The sequence below is a fragment of the Patiria miniata genome, unplaced genomic scaffold (genome assembly GCF_015706575.1).
Source record: "Patiria miniata isolate m_02_andy unplaced genomic scaffold, ASM1570657v1 HiC_scaffold_30, whole genome shotgun sequence".
Classification (NCBI taxonomy): Eukaryota; Metazoa; Echinodermata; class Asteroidea; order Valvatida; family Asterinidae; genus Patiria; species Patiria miniata.
Genome location: NW_024037070.1, coordinates 4,175,288 through 4,196,763, shown reverse-complemented (window position 1 = coordinate 4,196,763; position 21,476 = coordinate 4,175,288). Strand labels below are relative to the sequence as shown.

Genomic DNA, 21,476 nt, shown 5'->3' with positions numbered 1-21,476 from the left:
GGGATGGGCATCGCGAGTAATTTATTTCTGCAAAATTGGTTTTGGGTTTTTTGTTTCCTCCATTTTTTGTTTGTTTTAGTTTGGGGTAGGCCTATCCATTATTTTGTGTCATACATGAATTTGCATTAACTATGAAGTTTAAAAAAATTGCATGTTAAATGTAATGTAGGCTTATATAATTATGCGCAGGGATACGTAATATGCGGACCAGTGACTCTTCATTTTGTGTGAGTATTCACTAAGCCCACAAATCTACATTTCAATATAATTTTTATTTTGATGTGACAGTGACATGCACACTACCAAAAATGTGCACAATTAAAGAACAAAGCAAAATGTTGATTTATCAGGAAACTTTCAAGTTCCGAGGCGAGTACGTAGTCCCGATCCCATGCATTATGCACAGAAAGAACTCTACAGGTCGCGCGCGAACGATGTGTACCCCCCCCCCCCCCCCGGCCCCCCGTACCCGGACCCCTTCGTCTTTCTTTGGAAACCCGTCAATTAATATCTGACGTCACGTATTGCGCGTGCGCAGTTAACTCTTCCGCGACCATCTTGGATTTTGTTCTGTACTGCGGGTAGCGTCAGTATCACACTGGGAGGAAGTTACACTTATCATAATATATGCTTACGTCACCATTTCGCTAGGAGGTCATCGGCATCACTGTGAAGCATGAATTATGCAGTACGTATGCACATGGTGTCCCGGATGATTGTAGCAGCTAGCTGCATGTTGTGAACACGTGCTTCAACAATGCGCGGCAAATACTAGCGCCGCGTCGCGTCGTGGACTGAGATCAGGTTTCTCCTGAAAACTGTGCAGAAGCCTGGCAGCAGCCTTGAGTGTAAAGCAGTTCTCGTTTCATTTATTTAGGGTGAGTTAAAAAAAAAAAGAGCTGAACCCAAACCTCCAAAAATATATTTCATATTTAAAAAAAAAAAATATGTGTAGCACCAAAATCAGTATAAATGACTGGAAAACCTAGCTATTCCAGAATTTTTTTTTTTTTAGATAAAAAAATACTGAAATTGCTCAGTCCGTTCATTTCTCCATGGTTCAAATAATATCACCATTTAAAACGCAATGACCCTAAATACCGCTTTCGTCAAAAAAAGAGCAATTTATTGTGCATCATTCTGACTGCTTGGAACAACGAAGAAATTGACATAGAATACATGTATTGCTAGGCTGTCGTTTGCATACGACAAGCCAGCGCTTTCATCTGGCGCATGGCTTCCATGCGTCGGCGCGGCCGTTGGCACGGATCTGCATAATTCATGTTCTAGCGACGTCATACGACCTGCTCATCAACTTGGTGACGTAGGCATAAATTATGATAAGTGTACCTTCCTCCCAGTGTGATACTGACGCTACCGTACTGCGGAAGGCTGTTGTGAAGCTTGGTTTATTTTGGTTCCTAAACTACAAAAGTTAACTACTAAGGGACGAATTTGAAAAATATACATAGTTGGTAAGACAAGGTTTGCATTGTGCATTCATTATGTAACAATTTTTGTGTATTTTGGGGTTAAAATTCGATGCAATTTGTGCGTCGTTTATTCAGCGATGCATGATTAGTAGGCCTACTTTCAGTTTCACCGTTCATGATGAAGTTCCGCCTGTGAAAAATGATAGTATGCCCTACAACAAATTAATGAGCAGCCATTTTGTTGCCTTAAAATCTTCAAAATTCACAAATCACATGGCCCTTTGCAATTTAAAATCCTACAAATTCGATGGATGCTATTTTTTTAAACGGATGGTGTTTTAAATAGGTAGATTTGAATGGATTGTTTTCTTTAATTTTTATAAAGGCAGTGGATATTTTGCCGGAGACGGCAAGCCTTTAGTAAACGTTAGCTTGCCGGATATGCACTGATGTTAGTTTTAGTCTGGCTCCGTGGACCATGCTAGTCCAATAAATGTGATGGTAATACTTGACTACCTCCATATTAACCGTCACAAATCCACATGTGGTCATGGTGGTATTTGGACGGAGAGTCTGTTGCTGAGCATGCTGAGGGAGCCGAACAGCAATTCGAAATCGCAATTATTTTGTTACTTTGTATTCACATAATGCTGTCTACAACTGTTTAATATCAACAAAACGTGAAATTTGGCACCTTCAGAGGTCTAGTTATCTTGTAATTTTGAGTTGAATTCGAACGACTTTTGCAGCCATTGTTCAAGAAAGCGTCGTGTTGCATGACGTCATGGGTTGTGATAAATCGGGCCCTCACTAGCTTGCATCAAATTTTGACAAATTGCATTGGTACAGCTGTTGCCTGTCATTCAGTTTTGGTCAAAAGTGCATGTATGCGGGCGTGAAGCGCTATTGGCGTGACGTTAGAGTCTTTTGGTCTGGGAACCGACCACAGACACCGTCTTTATAGTGCATATCGCAGGCCAATCACGAGGCCACGTGATAAATGCTGTGGATAATTTGGTATTGCACTGACGCTCCGGGCACTCCTCATGTCCGTATCGTAAGTGCGATTCTAAACTATATACCGTAATTTCCTGCGGATAAGGCGCGTGGCGGATAAGGCGCAGGTCCCTAAAATCACCCAAAAAAATTCAAACGCCAACAGATAAGGCGCACCGCCGCATAAGACGCATGTTTGACCGCACACAGAAGAACACCAGGCGTCACCCGGTGTCGGTACATCGCCACAAAGGGGCCATTGTGTTGCCTTAGAACGATCACACTATTCGGAGGATGAATTAAACCGTAACCACATTGGCTGGTCACATGTAGAGCCATGAAGAAAAGACCAATGTAAATTGATACCGACCTTCATCCATTCAGCCAACGCGCGCTGTGCATGCTTGCTTGCGGTTTCCGATCCTGGCCTTCCTTGGCCTTTTGTTAATGCAGTGCGGCCCAATCAGCGGCCAGAAACGATGGTCCACGCGCTGTCTGAAGATATTGCAACACGCACGCTGGATCAGATTCCCTCCGAGCCAGATGTTGCACCCTCTACCGGTGACTAATACAAAAACTAGCGTCGCCTATATGTATATACCATACGAAAAACGTTTGTATGACGGCATTGTTGGGACGAAAGCACGATCACTAAGGGGGATCAACGCATAATTGCGACATTGTTGGAATGAAAATACGGTCACAATGTCTGGAGAGTTGAGCCTTGGTTGACCACAATATTGATTGCGGCATTGAAAGAATTCTTCAACTCAAGCGACACCAGATAATGCGCACCTGTAGATAAGGCGCAGCGATGTTTTTGTGGTCTAGAAAGTCAGATAAGACGCGTCTTATCCGCAGGAAATTACGGTACTCCATATTATTCGCGGAGTATATAGCATGTTCGGCTTTGATATGCCTACCTATGGGTATTACGTGTAATACCCATAGTTCTAGGGGTAGGGGTATTTGTGTGTAACTCCATTGCAACCGTGTTTCAGCTGAACAATGCCCACACACTAATCCTTCCTAGCCACTACAGTCGACTCTCGTTATAACAAACTCGTTCGGACCTAGCCAAATTGTTTGTTATATCAGAATTTTGTATTAAGAGGAACATCAGTCCCTTTCATTGTGCACATAAATGTACAGTCGGGACCAAGGCTTTATAGTTTGTTATAACTAGAATTTTGTACTAACGAGAGTCGACTGTACATATATATAATGATAGCCACTACGTATATTTTTCTGTTTGTTTTGTTTGTGTTTGCAAATCGTTTTGCATATTGGAAAGAATTCCATATAAGGACATCACTAATTTTTCCCTGTAGTGACCTATCAGTTATCAGAAAGCGATTACATGTAATAAGTTTAGCAGGGAAATCTTGAAGCATTTAGTGAGAAAACACTTAGAGAATTTTTCAGACCAGTCTCATAGGGTTTGTACACAGGGTGTCAAGTGACGTCCGTATATGGAATTCTTTCCTGCATATTTTTTTACCCCAACTTGTACTCTGGTTATTGAATAACTCTCATGAAATTAATGTTGGGGAATGTGACTATTTTTCCTCAGTTTGTGAAAGAGAAGTTCAGCATGGCGCTTTACGGAGATGATCTTGATGTAGAGGCTCTGCTTGAAGCTCCATACAAGAACAATGAGGTAACCTAATAATACTTGCCTGCTTAAAAAAAGGCCTAGGCCACTTTAGTTTTTTTCCTTTTTTTTAATATTTAAAACTTGTTACATTGGCAAGTCGGAGTTATGTTTTTTAGTTCTCAAGTTCTGTATTTTGATATTGTATTATATTGAAATTTTGAATAATTACATTTTGGCTATTCCCAAGAGGGTTGAAATGTTGTGATTGTTGTGAAGAATTTCACTTGACAGTAAAGTGTCCATCTTGTTCTTTGTTTATAGACCTCCACTGATCACATCACGTCCTCGGTTCATGTTTACAGAGGTAGAGTACCTACTCATCCCTTGGGTACCCATTGAGTTCCAACAATTAAAAACATTCTTCCACAAATTATGTGGACAGGGATCCAACTCTCACATTGTGCACTGTAAACTGTAGTTGAGCTCAATATCAAACCAATTCTGGTCACTCATAGAATGGTTATGTACATTCACCAATGGCTTGCTTGTTAGCTTTCTACAATTCTTCAGAAAAATTATTATTGTACAACAAAGCACTTATCTGTTGTGATACGTCTAATGGGTTTTGTACACTGATGAGCTCAAATGGTTATGGGTTAAATTTGCCTTCTCATGTGTACAAAAAATATACATGGACAACATCACTTTATGCATGTTGGATTGGTTGTAGTTAAATTATTATTCGGTATTTGTATGCTATGAATTATTAGCTCAGGAATATGTAGACTACTTAGTTTCAGAAATGTTGAAATAACACGTGTGCATCTCCAGTTATGTATTGACGGCGATATAAAATAGTTCTAGTACTTCTCAAGATGCAAGGTTTCGGTTAGGACTTGAAGTAAGGTAGTGTCACTTAAAGCCCACCTCAAGGCAATCTGACTAAAAGAATCTCCCATCCCCTCTTGCCGTAGGGTATGAGAAAAGCCATCACGATCACCGGCCCGGAAGATGCCTGGCGATTTATGGGCAACAACACGGAGTCTACCTTCTAAAGATCTTCAACTTGTTGTCTAACCCTCCCCTAACCCTTGGCCCAGACTAAGATTGTGATTTTATGCCTGTGCATTTTAACCTATTTGGGTGATCACCTTTTTGTTTTTGCAATACATAGAAATATTTGCTTTTTACAGTCAAAACTACAATTTACAATTTTCAGTTCAAATGTGGGTTTACGTGTCCATTGAGTCTACTTTTAAAAGTTCCCCTCGTGCATTTTAAAATGAACAAACATTCCAAACTAAGTATATAAATTTGCATTTTAAACACATTCATTTGCTTGACCAAAAGAAAACATGAAAATTGTCTTCACTATAATACAGAGAACGGGAAAAAAGAAAGATAAGTCCCACGTCCTCAAGGTTTTCATTTTACTGTTTTAGATTGATAACATTCAAGTGATGCATTCCATGGCTTATATCAACGGTAAGTTGCTAATGGCAAGTCCTGTTAGCAATTACATACATGTACAAGTAACCTAATAAGTATACATTGCATGGCCAAAACTGTCATCTTGCAAACCTGCCAATGGAGCAGAGTATATTTGCTGACGAAGGCGAAAGACAACTCCAAATGTTGACGCAAAACAGTTTGATGTGGCATGGAGTGGTGACCCTACATCAAAGAAACCTGTTTTTTCGAGATGTTGATTTTGATTTGCTCTCTTTCTTTCTTTCCCCCTTCTACATTTTTGTACCCCCTTTTGTTCCCCCCATCATTCCTAATCGACCCAACACAACCATTCCTGCTGTCGGCTGGTTTCCACCCATAATGCTGTTGTATTTTGGATGATCTTAGGGAGAGGCGACCGACAAAAATGGCGTGTCTGAGAAGAAGGAATCGTCCTCCAAAAAGAAGTGAGTACCCTGACGACCTCTCGCGTGTGAACTTGTTAAGCTTTGACTGTATGGTACCGAGTGGCATAAAAATGCCTTCAAAATAAGGAATCAAAGGGATCTGGGTCATAGCGTTTTGGGTTCTGACTGGGGGAATAGGTCATCTCAGCCTTTGGTAGAGATCTATTGTGTTTTACTAGTCCAGAAAGATTGCCAATTTTTAAGCAGGTGTATTCCAAAATACATAATAAAGGTAAGTTTAAATACGATTTAAGACATTTCTACTTTGTGGTTTTCTTTGAGATTTTGACGTGACCCATTGATTGCAGTTCATTGTCATCCAGTAGAAAATCTGATCAAATGTTGGTATTGGTTTTTTTCTCACCCCATGCAGTCATAGTTTAGCAAGATGTTTTTTCCATATTTTTTACATTTACCTGCACCAAATGTCTGACCTGGGATACATGTTTGTTGTCGCAGATTAAAAGTGACTTAGCCCCAATGGCGTGTGATCAGCAGTGCCCACTAACGGCCGAACCAGGGTTGGACGTCTACATAAAGGGTACTGGACATGTTCCGACTGGCCCCCCTGCTCAGATCAGGCGTTCTGAACCACAACTTGGGGGTTTTCAGGCCGAGACGCTAAACCTGAAAATAGTGTCTTATAGGCAGAACACAAATGCGTCGCTGAAAGAGACAAAAACAAATTGCTGTGGCACTAACAAAGGATGGTTATGTGATGGAAACAAAGCACAGTGTATGATGAGGTGTCTGTAAATGATGAAATTGGTTCCAACTTTGGACAGTTGTGATGCAGAGTGATAAAGTGCTGTATGGGTTAGGTGTTTGTGACTGAGTCATTTGAGTAACAGATGTCCTTGTCAAGAAAATGAAGTCAAACAAATTACAGGTTTTTGATGCCATATAAAAAAAGTTTCAAGTTTTTGACATCCTTCAAGTATTTAGAGCAGGATATTGCTTTCGTCATTTTCATGATGGATGTCGGCAAAATTCTTAATAGGCATCATTGTGATTAAAGAAGGAACATGGGTGTGTCAACTTTGCAACACTCACCAAACCATAACCATTGTAAATTGTAGATATCAAAAATCCCTTCAAACTCCAACTAACCAGACCACTTCCTATACTGTACCCATAAGTTGATTAGAATAACAGTATTTATCTAGCCAAACTGAACTTTTTCCTTGTCAATATCAGTTGAGTTTTCCCACTGTGTTCATATTGTTAATTGATGTGCCCCGTATTGGCCATGTCGTTAGTGTTTTCTAATCTGAACCACTGAATGCTCCGACCAGACACAGAAGCAGCCCTAGCCGCAGCCCTAGCCCGAGCCCGGCTGCCTCCAAAGAGAAACACAGCAGTAGCAGCAGCAGCAGCAGCAAGAGGAGCAGCAGGCGTCGTAGTCGCAGCCCAGAGAAGAAACGTCGCAGCCGAAGTCGCAGCCGGGATCGAAGTCGCTATGATCGGGACAGAGACCGACCCCGAGAAAGGGGGCGTGGCACGGGTAGATACGGCAGGTGAGTTGTTACAGCGGTTGGATTTTTAGTCGAAACAGATTTTCAACTTTACATTCCATCAACTTTTGTCAACTTGGGACATCTGGAAACCCACAAGAGATACAGAGGACAAATATTTGGCAGACACCTCTGTAGCCAACTCCAAGAACCTCACACCATTGTTGTTCCCTTTCCAGGAGGAGGAGTCCGTCACCACCACGCCGTGGACGCCGCAGCCGAAGTAAAGACCGTAGTCCCAACAGGGATCCCTTCCATTGGAGACGTAGCCGCTCGCGCAGCAGAGATCGATACGGCAAGAGAGGTTCCAGCCCTGGGTAATTGTGTCTCATTTTCTCCCTCCCAAACTGGCTCTGCATTGGCCCTCAATGTGGCCTTCTTTGCAAGGGGGCTATCAAATACTCGATCAAGTTTGTGACACAACAAGCTGGAAACAACCTTATGTCCATATAAAACCTGTGTGATCATGATTTGTGTTTGTCCTTAGTATAATTCCATAAAGGGCTACCATTTGCACCATAGGGCATGCTTTTTAAGAAGTTTATGAGTACATGTACATCTATCAGAAAAACTGCAAACACGAAAGCACATTTTCGTGGCTGTGCTGTGCACAATTTTTTTTTTTTGGCTGGCTTAGCAGTAATCACTTCAAAAAGAACACTTTGATATCGGAGACAGAATTTGCTTGAATCGGAAACACTAGGAATTTACATTCTGTCACAAGCATTTTGTTTTAGGCACAAAATGTGCTAATAAAGGTAATCAGTAGCACAGTTTTTGTGATATACATGTAGTTGTCACAACCTTTCTAAATACTAAGCAGCTCAACCAAATTGGCCCTTAATTGCTTGACCTGCCTGTCCCCACAGTCCGATATATTTCGAGCATAAACAATTATTTGTGTCTTTCTGCAGAAGGAAGAAGGACATTGAGCCCCCACCAGAGACTAGAGATGCCCGCACCGTGTTTGTCATGCAGTTATCACAACGAGTCAGGGCGAAAGACTTGGAAGAATTCTTCTCTTCGGTTGGAAAGGTAATTTAACCCCCAAAATATGGCTCAGATTTAGTGAAACATGAGCAATATGTAACTCGTCTTGTCAAAGGCTTAACCTTTGTAAAATGACAAAATAGTCTTGTTTATATGTTTGTGAAGCGATACTTGAATGACTTAAGAAAACAAATTCATTTTTAATCCTTTTTCCCCAGGTATTTTAAGTACTCTCGTGGATCCTCCAAAATTTTCCACTCTTCGGGAAAACAGTGGGACATCCTTAGTCCCAAACCTGATGGATTTTGATGGATTCATAATGAAAATCAAGATCAGAATCCTTTGTAGGATTCATTATATTTTGTTGAAAACAAGAAGTTGGTCATCTTTGTTTAGTTATTTTTAATGGTGTCTCATGTGCCTCTAGGTACGTGATGTCAAGATCATCTCGGATCGCAACTCAAGACGTTCCAAGGGGATTGGCTACGTGGAGTTCATGTCCGATGAATCAGTGCCTCTGGTGAGTAACCCTAAACAAGCTGTTTGCCATCCCTTGCCCCTTAGATAACACAGACTGCCAAAGTGTTGCAAGTTCAACAAAGAAACTGCAAGTGTTGAAAGAAGAAACACCGTTCCATTCCACACCTTGGGATCACCCAAGGAGTATGGTTTTGATGAGTTGGCAAACTGAGTCCTACCCAAAAATCTTTGATATAAAATCATCTTACCATTCTGTAACTTGTCTTCTGAGCTACTTCTTTTTGACCCCTCCTTGTGTAGTGCTCATCTGAAGTTGCCTTTTTCCATGACCTCACGATTGGCCGGTTTCATTAAAAAAAAACACCAAGGAACTAAGGTAGAATCTTGACCACTTAGCTCTAACAATTTTCATTCGTCTTGCTAGGCTATGGGTCTGAACAACGAGAAGCTGATGGGAGTACCCATCGTTGTCCAGCCGTCCCAGGCAGAAAAGAACCGCCTGGCCCAGAGCAACCAGACGCTTCAGAAGGGAGGAGCTGGCCCCATGAGGCTGTATGTAGGCTCGCTCCACTATAACATCACTGAGGAGATGCTGAGGGGCATCTTTGAACCCTTTGGGCAGGTGAGTTGTTCCTGTAATCCTAATAGGCCGTCAGCCTCGGTCCAAAATTTTGGCCACCAGTATCAAATGAGGGGAATAATCGTCATAGCGATTTTTCGGCAAGGCATACACCTCCAGAATTGGAAAACATGTGATAGCATCGTAGCGGTGGCAGCTTTTTGGGTGTTATCACCCTTTTTTTCCAAAATGGCCATCAAAATGCTTGTTACCACTCTAGGGCGGTATACCTTGCGCATGCGCACTATAATCATTTATGCCCTGATTTGATACTGACCAAACCCCCAGGCTGATGGCCTATAACCCCTGCAGCTTTTTTTTGTTGGGAACCTTTTTGATTCCTCAAAAATTCTCTTTATGTGTAAGAATCAGGCATGCAACTTTTCCTCCGATCTGCTGATTTCCTCTTTTTTTCCCTTTTTTTTACTTCTCATGAATGCCATTACAAATTGAAAAACACTGTACAAAGTATTGTGTGGGTTGGAAATTCCTAGTTTTTTTTCTAAATTTCCAGTTGCATGCCTGAAGAATTCAATGGTACATTCTTTGTTCTTATCCAAAAACACAAAGTACACGTTTTGGGAAGTTTATTTTCTTGTTTTTGTCCATGTTGTGTCTATCTGCAAAGACACAGTTGTGCAGTTTAAAATAAGGTCTGTCACACGTACCAGAATAACACTTCTTACAAAAATCTTAGCTTCTGTTAAATTTAATATCCGGCAATTTAATTTATGTTTACTATGTTTGTCAATGATTTCAGATTGACTCCATCCAGCTGATGACAGACAGTGAATTGAAACGTTCCAAGGGCTATGGCTTTATCACGGTAAGCAGATTTGTGTCATCAAAGTAAGCTGATTTGCCTAAAACAGAAAATGGGACAAATAGTCCATTCTTTCCTGAAAGTCACCTGTTCGCTACACAGGTCCGCCCTCACACATGTCCACACATTACAATTGACATAATTTACAGCTTTACAGAAAAAGTGTTTCTCTTCATCGTCGGTTAAAGTACGTACTGACTTTTGCACCTAAGTGTTTGTACTTTCAATTGCAAGCCGTCATATTAATTTATGTGTTACAAACTCATGACTGTAAGTTGAAAAGGAAAATCCAGTTCTTTTATTTTTGATGCAGTGTATGTAAACCTTCAACCTGTGATTGAATTCTCTTTTAAGAATTAATTTGTAACTATTATTTGTTTGTCGTTAAAGTTCCACGATGCCGACGATGCCAAGAGGGCGCTAGACCAGCTGAACGGGTTCGAGCTGGCCGGCCGCCCAATGAAGGTCAATCACGTGACAGAGAGATCAGACAATGCCCAGGCTGCATCGGCGCTGGATAACGATGAGTTGGAGAGAACGGGGATTGAACTGACCACCACGGGGCGGCTACAACTCATGGCCAAGCTGGCAGAAGGTAATAATCTCAACACCCTTTGGCAAATTTGATAAAGCTGGTAAGAAATTTGGTAAGCATGGAAAATATTTGCTGAGCAAAAAACAGAATTGGCCAAAAAACTCACCACCATGGTTCGACTACAACTCAAGGCCAATCTGGCAGAAAATAACCATAACCCTAACCCAACACCATGAGGCACAGAAATATGCTAAAAGTACGGAAATAGATTACCAGTTAAAATCTCATATGATTTGTACTACGTCTGAGTGGTACTTTGCTGATTTTAGCTCAGCATATAAATCTGCTAAGTGATATTTTGTGCATTTTTCCTGTAAGCCAGACATACCAATGCCCTACAAATGGACTACAGTTTAGGATGCAAAACCCAATCAGCAGAAATTACTCCAAATGAATTCAGGCGATTCACAATGCAGTGCCCCACCAAGAGTTTGCCATGGAGAATCCATTTTTCAAGTTTACGGTCAACAAAACATGGCCCATTTGAATGAGTGTCAGTAGACAACTTGAGCTAATTTTTTGTAGATTGGGGCATAGCGTTCTGCCACCTTACAAAAAACACCATATTGATTAAAAGAAAACAAAAGGGCAAACAGATACTTGAATCATATGCTTGCGAAACTGCTGACCGGACAAACTAACAATTTCAAATGCCCCGCGCTGTGAATGTGTCGACCATCTCCCGCAATGCACTGGGAAATGAACTCTCCATGGCAAACTCTTGGTGGCGCACTGCATTGTGAATCACCCGAGTTGAGTTGGAAGGTGCTCATTTGCTAATCAGACTCAGACGATTAGTGGGTGGTGTTGCTTAGGTCTCCCTCAAGGTTTTACGGGGTACCTCAGGGTTCAACCTTGAGTTACTGCAGGTTTATGTTTGAATTCTTCCACAAAGGGATGAATCCTTCAAAATTCTCCTAAAACGTCATGTAAAATGGTATCACCAGCGTAGTTCTTGTCAGAATGGATGATTTAAAAATTTCCAAAAACCCAGTAAAGAGGAAAATTGGGCGTGAGGTTGACACTTCATCATCAGAATTTTGTTTGAATGTTAATGATGTCTCTGTTGTTTGCCCCCTTTTCCCCCAGGAACTGGTTTCCAATTGCCCAATGCTGTGGTTGAGGCCCTGAATCCCTTGAGCAACGTCCCTGCCATCCCTGGGATCCCCCAAGGCCTTCTGCCATCGGTCAGTCAGGTGTCACTTCAGGTGAGATGTTTCATTGATTGGTGTTCTGCTTAGAAAACAACTTCCAACCTCCTAGGAGTGTTTGGGTTTAAGTTGTGCCAATCTTCCTGCAATGTTGAGTTGAAATTTGCTTTAGTAATAAGTTTCAGGTAACCTTTCGACTTGGTTTTCTCACGGAGAACATTTTACTAACATGGGCCTTGTTTGATGTCTTGTGCTGAGTATGCTTCCATGCAAAACTTATTTGAGCAAAAAAACCTGACACTTTTTTGTTCACAATGGTTTCAACTAATTTCAATTTAAAAAACTCTCGAAAATTGCAAAGACCACAAGCAATGTACAATTGAAAATCTCATGTTCTCTCTTTATCCAGTGATGCTGTAATCTCAAATTGAGATTATTTTCAAAAAGATTCCTATATCTCCCTCTATGTGCCTCTCTTTTTCAAATGAAATAGCACTTCAGCGTCACGGTCTCGGAAGGACGCATATTCTTAACTGTGGCAAAAGACAGTGTTAATGCCAAAGAGCATTTCATCATGGTTTTCTCTCTTCCCTCAGGCCCAGCTAGCCGTAGCCCAGCAGCAGGCAGCGGCTCTAGCCAATCAAGCAGCACCTACAGCCAGTGCGGTCATGCCTGGTGCACCAGCTGCTGCAGCAGCGAGCAACCCGCCGTGCTTCATGCTGTCCAACATGTTTGACCCTACATCGTAAGTCAGCTGACCCTCTTGTTATTGATTTCAGCCAGGGAGGCTTATCGTTAGTTCTTGCAAACATTTGTTTGACCATTAAATCTTTTGGTTTCATGTACGTTTGGTCAAGTTTTGGAGCTTTTTCTTGTTAAACCACTTTGCACCGGGATTATTTTTGCCGAAAATTTCGATTTTCGCAAGAGGCAACATTTTCCAGCCAACTTCCGATAAACAGCAACACGCCACAAATACTGATTCGCAAGGGTAATTTCAACAGTATTTTTGCGATATTTCTTGCCGAAACCTTGTATGTTTCTATACTCCGAGGTGTGCACTGGAGCGTAAATTGTACAATAGGCCGTGCACAACTGCCACTTCAAGATGAACACACGGTCCGCCTCCATAGACTTTGTGGACTTTGTGTGTGTACAAAAGGCACGAGGGACGTCACACGGAGGCGAGATGAGGCAATCTTGACGTTTTAACCCATCAGCCGTGCCTGTGTATAAAAACGGCCAGTGCGGGTTATCAGGTCCTCTGACACGAAAGGTTAAAAGGGAAAAGTAAAACTGTAGCACCTGCAATCTTTGAATAGAAGCCAAAAATACAGCGAAATATAAATTAACGTGGGATGCTGCTGTGCTGTATCGTCTGTAATACCTGAGCAGGAGAAATTCGGACCCTGTACATTTACATACCAGACTAGTAGCTTTCAACTTTTTGGCGATGCTGTGCCGAGGTTAAAAAAAAAATTGTTTACACTTAGCCAATTTACTGTAATCTCACTGATTGTCGTCTTGTTTTGTTGTGGGTGTGTGTTTAGGGAGGAGATCAAAAGGATTCTTCCCGTTCCGACGCGAGCGCCCGCGTTCCTCCCGTTCTGAACGGGGATTAACTAAACCCAACAATAGGCCCGTTCTCCCGGGGTAGAACGCCCGGCTTACCAGGCGCCCAGCGAAGTACCCGAGCTCATTAAAAGTCTCATTGTGTGCGTCCTTTGTCATGTTAATGTTCCGTTCACCCGCGTGCACGGCCGCCAGCAACAGCAGAGGTATGTGAAATACGACGACGTAAACACATGAAAAGAAACAAGTATTAAAGGAAATATGAGGGAAATGGGGCTGTAATATTCATCTTGATGAAACTTCATTGCCACCACGCAAAACCTTTCCACGGATTCGTTTTCTTTTTTATGAATTAAATTTTAATATGATTGTTGTTGTTTTCAGTTACAGGGAAGTGAAAGAAGGATGGTGTAATTCTTCGCGGCGGATGTACGTCGAAACAATATTTTAGATGGCCCAATAATAAAGGCTCAAAAGAATGCAAACAAATGTGAAGAATTATTAACTTATTTGTTGGGTAGTCGATAATTTTACTGTTGGTGCTATTGGTTTATACCTGCTCATGCGTTTCAAGATTCACACCGAAAAATGGTTTTAGTTACGAGACATCCAACGAAAAAATGCCCACCACCAATTCACGATTGTTACAATTGTATATAAATGTAGTCAGCCTCGCTGATCTGACAGTAGATAACCAGTGGCCAGCTGTGCGTGACATAGTTTAGCAGTGCGTCTTTCCTGAGATCAACCACGTGGTGGGGGCATTAATAATAATTTAGTCCATGGGTTTGTTGGCATGGTGGGTCCAGCTGGGGTCGTAGATCCAGGAATATTTCCTTCAGTTTTCAATTAACTTTCGGGACTAGTAAATCTGATATTAATTAGTTCTTCGATTTTTCCAGAACCAAAGCCATTAATTGTACGCAACATTCACGTGCGGATTCAGATGGGGGCACACCCGGCCCGTACCCCCCCCCCTTTCGCAACTGTTTTTTTTTTTTCTTCTTCTTTTTTTTACGAGTCGTCTTAGGGCAGGCATTAAATGCATCCCTTTGAGAACATGGCTATCTTTTTCGTTTTTGAGGAGTCATTATCGCGGGCGGACGGGCGGTCATCAAATCAATCGCTTTGAACATAACTATCATACATAATTATCAACAAAAATATACAATGTATAAATTTTGAAGGTCGCCTGTCAATCATTGTCTCAAAGCAAGAACTTATGTTTATAAGACACTTTTCTATTTCCCGGCTGGAATAGGAGGCACATTTAATACAGCACTTGCATTTAATGCTTCATTTCAAAATATATTCCAAAATATATTCTAGAGTAGAACATGTACCGGTACACGAAATAATGTAGGCCATGTGTTTTTTTTTAATAAATGAAGAATAAAATCGTCATCCCCTTTTCTAATTTTCCCGGCCTCAGAGAGAGATTTACGTCTGGTTCTCTAAACATTTTTTTAAAAGCAAAATGATTTTTTTGCATAAAATTTTCCGAAAAGCCCGAAAAGCCCATATCACTATTTGTAGAAACTGTCAACTATTCTAAATTTTAAGTGATTATTGAAGTCTTTTATTAAATAAAGAGACTAAAGAAGACCAAAAGTGAAATTCAAAGAAGTACAAGAAATATATCAATTTTAAACATTTTTTTAAAAGCAAAATGATTTTTTTGCATAAAATTTTCCCCTGTCTCTGAGAAAAAAAAAATGCCCAAATAAAATCTCAGCTCCGAAAAGCCTTTCCAGAGAATGATTGATAGCCGCATTGTTCAAATTGATACAATGCCACTCATGTTCGTTACAAAGCATATACATTTGGGTTCAGCTGTAGGCCACCGAACTTTAAGGCCTTTGAGAACTTGCCGCCAGTAATTGGAAGATTCTTAGATGATAAACAGTGATGATAGTATCTCGGCCAATGAAATGAGCCGGTTCCCGGCAAATAAATATGCCATTGGTTGCTTTCAACACGGACCGTCTGATTTCATGAATATGACTTCCTTCCACGCGCAACTGGAGTGATTAGCTATCTGAGCCACAGGTGCATGGCTGCATGCCCATCACATTCCAACCTGGTTGCTTAGAAATAATGTTGCTAGGAGGCTCCCCTGTGATGCCTGGGACTGCCGGTTGCGTAGCCAGAAATCTTGTATGTGACTATTTTGAAACCTTGTATGTGAAAGCGGCAGCTCAGGAATGCTGCCGCTTTCGGGAAATTTGTGAAAATAGTAAAAATACCAAACAAGTATCGATGGAAAAAACTATTACAAGATCTCCTCTGAAATGCTCTAAAATGCACCAGAAGCTTCTAAAGTTCAAATTTTTTCGTGGCCCTCTATGCGGGCTCCGAACCCACGCCGTGGCTTCGCAGGTTGTTGTATCACAACAAAAATTCCCCCACAGGTTTGAAAAAATCCTGGGGAGAACAGCATGGTTCTCAACTTTTGAGTACAGAAGAAACTGTATTAGAACAAGAGTACATTTTAACAAATGAAGGAAAATTCTTCTTAAAATTAAAACAAATTCTGCTTCAAAATTTCAGAGGAAAGTGCCCAGTAATCGCCTCAGATTGCACCACAGAGCATCTAAAATCAGAAATTTTCCGGGGCCCTTATAAAGCGGGCCCCGAACCCCACGCCTATCGCCACCCCGCTGCTGTATGCCAATCATAGATTATCAGTTTGGAAACTGCATCTGCTATAGCTATTTGCATAAAATTTAAATATGCATCAGGCACTTCAAAAACCCATAGTTCAATGATAAATCCATTAGCTGTCTTAGAATTTGTTTTTGGAGAATTCGTTTGCTGAGTAAAAGTTATTGGACATGTTGGAAATTGTTTTAAACCTTTGTTCCAAGCTTGTTGGTAAAAGGAAATTGTGTTCTTGAATTTTATATCTTCAACGCTGTGATTAGAAAGTCCACTGTTTTTGAGAAGTCAAGAAGCCTCCACAAAATTTTAACTTTGATTCCTTTGCAAAGTTAAGGGTCGGAGAGTCACCTCTGTGCTGACGCCACCCGTTGTGTTTAGGGTTCACGACTTAATACGTCCCCCGCAATCAAGGAATCACTCCCTTTATTCCCGTATATATCTCTTAAAACTACTCACGAAATGTATTTTTTAAAGCAAGGAGAAGACCCTACATAGTCTTCTCAATTTTTGGAACATTTAAAGAAGTTTTTTTTTATCAGTTACAGGGAAGGTAAAGTCGGACGGTGCAATTTCTTCACGGGGATGTACGTCGAAACAATATTTTAGATGACCCAATAATAAAGGCTCAAAAGAATGCAAACAAATGTGAAGAATTATTAACTTTGTTGGGTAGTCGATAATGTTACTGTTGGGGCTATTGGTATACCTGCTCATGCTTTTCAATATCCACGCCGAAAAAGTGGTTTTGGTTATGAGACATCCAACGAAAAAAAAATGCCAACTACCGATTCACGATTGTTACAATTGTATATAAATGTAGCCAGCCTCGCTGATCTGACAGTAGATAACCAGTGGCCAGCTGTGCGAGACATAGTTTAGCAGTGGTCTTTCCTGAGATCAACCACGTGGTGGCCCCGGCACATTATTTAGTCCATGGGTTGGTTGGCGGGTCCAGCTGGGATCGTTTATTCAGGAATATTTCCTTCAGTCACTCCATCAGACGTCACTGTTGTAAAATGTTGCACATTTCCCTTCAAATACACAAACTATCAAACATGTACATGTAACTCTAATTTCCGAGACGTCTTCTCGATTTGTTGAGCATTTTAACAAGTTAAATCACTATCCATCTTCAACTATACATCGCCTGCAAGAGATGAGAAAACAACAAACATTATTTTATCGCAACATTTCCAAAGTCTCCTTGTAAATTTCAGTGTGGCCGATGTTTCTTCGGATATTATTTGAGCAGTTGCCATTATCCACCGTCGTCACCACGCAGGTCTATTGTACTACCGTGCTGTGGGCACCCAGCGTGACCATTTCATTGTGCTATTGTTAGGCAATTTCGGGCGTGATCCCGCGGTCGGAACGGGGCCCGGGCGAACGCAGGCGCCCGGGGGGATTAGGAACAATAGGCCCGTTCCTCCCGTGCGCTCGCGTCGGAACGGGAAAAATCCTTTTGATCTCCTCCCTTAGTGAGACCTCCACCAGCTGGGAGACAGAGATCCGAGATGACGTGATCGAGGAGTGCAACAAGCACGGCGGCGTCCTACACATCCATGTTGACAGGTCCTCACCACAGGGCAACTGCTACGTCAAATGCCCCAACTCACAGATTGCCATGGCTGCAGTCAACGGCCTGCACGGCAGATGGTTTGCAGGTCAGTCAAAGCAAATCTAAAATCCTACAATTTCAACGGGGGTGAGACTTGTGGATCATGCGTTTCAGGATTTTTTTTTTAGAATCCCTTCTGAAATCTGGAATTCCTGATGTTTTACCATAAAAGTTGTCGTTTAACTGTAAAGGTTTACACAGTACAAAAGATAAGTGAATTTTCAGGGGTGCCTTTTGGGTAAAAACATAAATCGCAGATTCTTTGTTGCTCTTGGGGCCCTGTGCGGCCCCCAAACCCTCTGCCGATTATTTGGTGGATTTTTCATTTTCCCCTTATCTTGCCTCTGTTTATGGGCAAGTCTCAATTCATATCTGGAACAAGCCGGACAAGTTGCAGGTAGAATCACCCACTTTGTTCGGAAGCAGCTCTGCATTTGTCCCGGACATGTTCCAGGGAAATTGTCATCAGCAACTGCTTGACTCACCAATACCGGTATTGCGGGAAGATTGCGGTCAAGTTGTTCAGAATCCTGCAACTTATACCCGATACAATGTCAGCAACTTGTCCAGAACTGATATGAATTGAGATGGGCCCTTAAAGATAAAATATCAAATATGTTGAGTGCTGTGGCCTCGTGGTTAAGGGCACTGGATTCGTGGTCTGTGGGTAAAGCTGCGGGTTGTGGGTTCGAGTCCAGCTGGGGTCATGGTGCGTGTACCCTTGAGCAAGGCACTTTGTCACTCATTGCTTTTCTCCACCCAGGAGTAAATGGGTACCTGTGAGGGCAGAGATGGTTATTGTGATTGAATAAGCTTGCTTGCGCCTAACAGGCAGCATCGAGCTGTATACTCCCCAGGGAGCTGAGATGGTATTTAGAATGTTTAATTGGCCCAATGATCAGGAGTAATAATAATACTGTAAGCGCTGTGATTTAGTTTACTAATAAGAGCGTTCTTAAATGCCGATTATTAAATATCAAAGTTTGGAATTCCATCAATTGATCAATGGAATCTGTATTATCGAGTGATCGATAGAATCTGTTTGATCCCGCAATGTTGACTGTAAATATAAATTATATCATTAATTTAAATGGCCTCGAATACGGATGCCAGGTGAAAGCATAGTCCCATGTGGCAAATGTAATTTCAACTAATTTTTTACTTTTGCAGGCAAGATGATCACAGCAGCATTTGTGCCGCTGGCCAACTACCACGCCATATTCCCTGAATCGGCAGTCGTCACAACGCTACTCCAACCCTCGCTGAAAATTATGTAAAGTCAACTGTAAATGAGAACGTAGGTCAAGCAAACAGACTGATGAAGCTGGATCCGTAAAATCAAGAAACTATTCTCAACCAAAGAAAATGTCACAAATTTCAAATTATTTTTTCGTCCCCTTTAAATTGGCACATTTTGTGTTTCTATTTTATTGTATTTTTAAACGGTGTATATGAATTGCTTGATTTAACATGCTGTTTGCCTGTTGACTGTAATTGAATTTGTATTTCATCTTTACTTTTTGTGTATTAAATTGAAACTGTGAAGTTTTTGCACATAATTTTTTTTTTCACTTAGCAAGAGCCATTTTTGTTTGACAGCCTTACTTTTTGTTCTCTTAGTATTATATCAGAGCACATGTGTTTGTGTCTTTATAATAGAAATGTGCTATGTCAACACACCCCCCCCCCATTTAAAAAAAGCCAAAAACTTTGAATTGTGAATTTTGACAGAGCTTTTGGATGCATGTATGTAATTCTTTGTGGAATTTTCTTTCGTGATGACAAAGGTATACTTGTACATAGAGATCTTCGGAATCAAAGTCAAAACAGATTTTGTACAACATGATTGAGATATTTACGGGTTTTCTTCTGTAAAACGACAGAATGTATAGATTAAAAAAAAGTAGCATTTTGTAGCATTGTTTCTAAACACGATGGAAGATTTTCTTATGCATACTCCTTTCAAGTAGCTTCAATCCAGCTCCCCTCGGAACAAAAATATCGATTATTTGAAATGCCACAGGCTGAATATATCTTGGTCAATAGAGCACCAGTATGGCGTTCCAGATGTCTTGGGTTTGAATCCTATATTTGTCAGTCCCATTTTGTTCAGAAAAAACAAAACAACAAAAGGACTATTTTCGTTCATTTGTTAGAGTATTTTCGTAACTTTTACTGGCACGGTGTTGCTTGGTTTTTAACCACATCATTTATAATCATTTGGAAGCGCACAGTGTCGACGATAAAATCTTTTTCATCAATTTTTTTTCTTCAGGTTTTTGGTGTTCTGTTCATAATTGCGCGTACACATTGTATGTGTTCCATACTCGAACAAACCCTGAAGAGTTTTCATGCCGTGTCATGGGTTGATTTTGAGACGACCTAATGCTGTCTCTGATGTGCCATTAAATTTTTGGCAAACTGGTTACGAAACGGCATTTTTTCCCTATGTGGTTGGGCAGTTAACTTGTTTGTGTAATTTGATTTATCTCAGTAAAGTTGATAGTAAATAAAACTGGACTTGTACATAGATAAAACAATTCATATTGTAATTGTGTGTGTGTGGCCAGTTGTCTTTACAGAAGAGTTGTTGAAAAAGATACCGCCAAATACAGTAAAAGCTTATCGCCATCTGCAAGTACAAGACCACCATCTACAAGGTGACAAAAAAGACATCGCCGTTTACACTGAACAACCTGAACCTCTTGCACAAACTACATGGTGAATTAGAAAGCACTCGGAGCGCAAACCTCCGCCAAGGCTAAACAATTCCCCGAAGAAATATTTGCATAAATGTTGAATCCTTAAAAAAAAATCCTGGATTCGGACCCAGATCCCGATCGCTTCCAAAATACTTGTATCAAGGGCCACCCCTAAAAAAATTGTCATGCAAATCCGTCTATAACTTTTCGAGTTACCTTGTTAACAGACAAGCCAACCAACCAACCAACAAACAGACGCCGATGAAAACATAACCTCCTGGGCGGAGGTAACAACACTGATAAAACGAAACTTAACATCTACGAAAAACATTTTGTCACCATGATACAATGAAAAACAACTTAACTATGGTGTCCGCACATTGCACACTGGTTAAAGACCAAATAGCGCCCTCTTTAGTGTTTCCCTAGAGAGCTTTGGGAATAAGTAAGAACTGGTTAGGAATTTGTTTAAAGCTGTCTTTACACAGCCCTTCAACTTCGTGTGACCAAAAACTGTTTAATCAACTCCTTATCTGACGTTGATAAATGAGAGAATTAGTTTCAGTATTGTACATGGCATCACAATAATTATGATTCTTCAGACTCGGAGGAAGTTGGCCAAAAAGTGAGTGATAAATATGAAACAACCATTCTGACAAACAAACTACGCATTTCCTCTTTTTGGGGGGGGGGGGGTGGCACATTTTTGATCGAGGAGATTGGTTTGATCAATTGTCCATGACTTTGTCATCGGAATAAACAAGACAAGATTTCCGGTGACTTCATTCCAAAACCAATATCAGCAACAA

At 41.0% G+C, this 21,476-nt stretch overlaps 1 protein-coding gene across 1 annotated transcript; it reads left to right on the top strand.

Moving 5' to 3' along the window:
- Positions 1-1,379: 1,379 nt before the first annotated feature.
- Positions 1,380-20,517, top strand: LOC119739500 (RNA-binding protein 39-like). The gene is made up of 14 exons (XM_038214475.1): positions 1,380-1,475; positions 4,003-4,089; positions 5,884-5,942; positions 7,238-7,459; positions 7,636-7,773; positions 8,371-8,491; positions 8,874-8,966; positions 9,351-9,548; positions 10,306-10,371; positions 10,759-10,963; positions 12,053-12,171; positions 12,711-12,859; positions 17,827-18,011; positions 19,136-20,517. The coding sequence occupies exons 2-14, from the start codon at positions 4,024-4,026 to the stop codon at positions 19,240-19,242; spliced, it is 1,728 nt and encodes a 575-aa protein (XP_038070403.1). The 5' UTR covers positions 1,380-1,475; positions 4,003-4,023; the 3' UTR covers positions 19,243-20,517.
- Positions 20,518-21,476: the final 959 nt, after the last annotated feature.

Excerpts from the sequence above, each read along its gene's own strand:
- LOC119739500 (XM_038214475.1), top strand. The coding sequence starts at position 4,024 with ATGGCGCTTTACGGAGATGATCTTGATGTAGAGGCTCTGCTTGAAGCT. Across the intron at positions 7,774-8,370 it reads AAGAGAGGTTCCAGCCCTGG|AAGGAAGAAGGACATTGAGC; the intron begins GTAATTGTGTCT and ends GTCTTTCTGCAG. Across the intron at positions 8,967-9,350 it reads CCGATGAATCAGTGCCTCTG|GCTATGGGTCTGAACAACGA; the intron begins GTGAGTAACCCT and ends TCGTCTTGCTAG.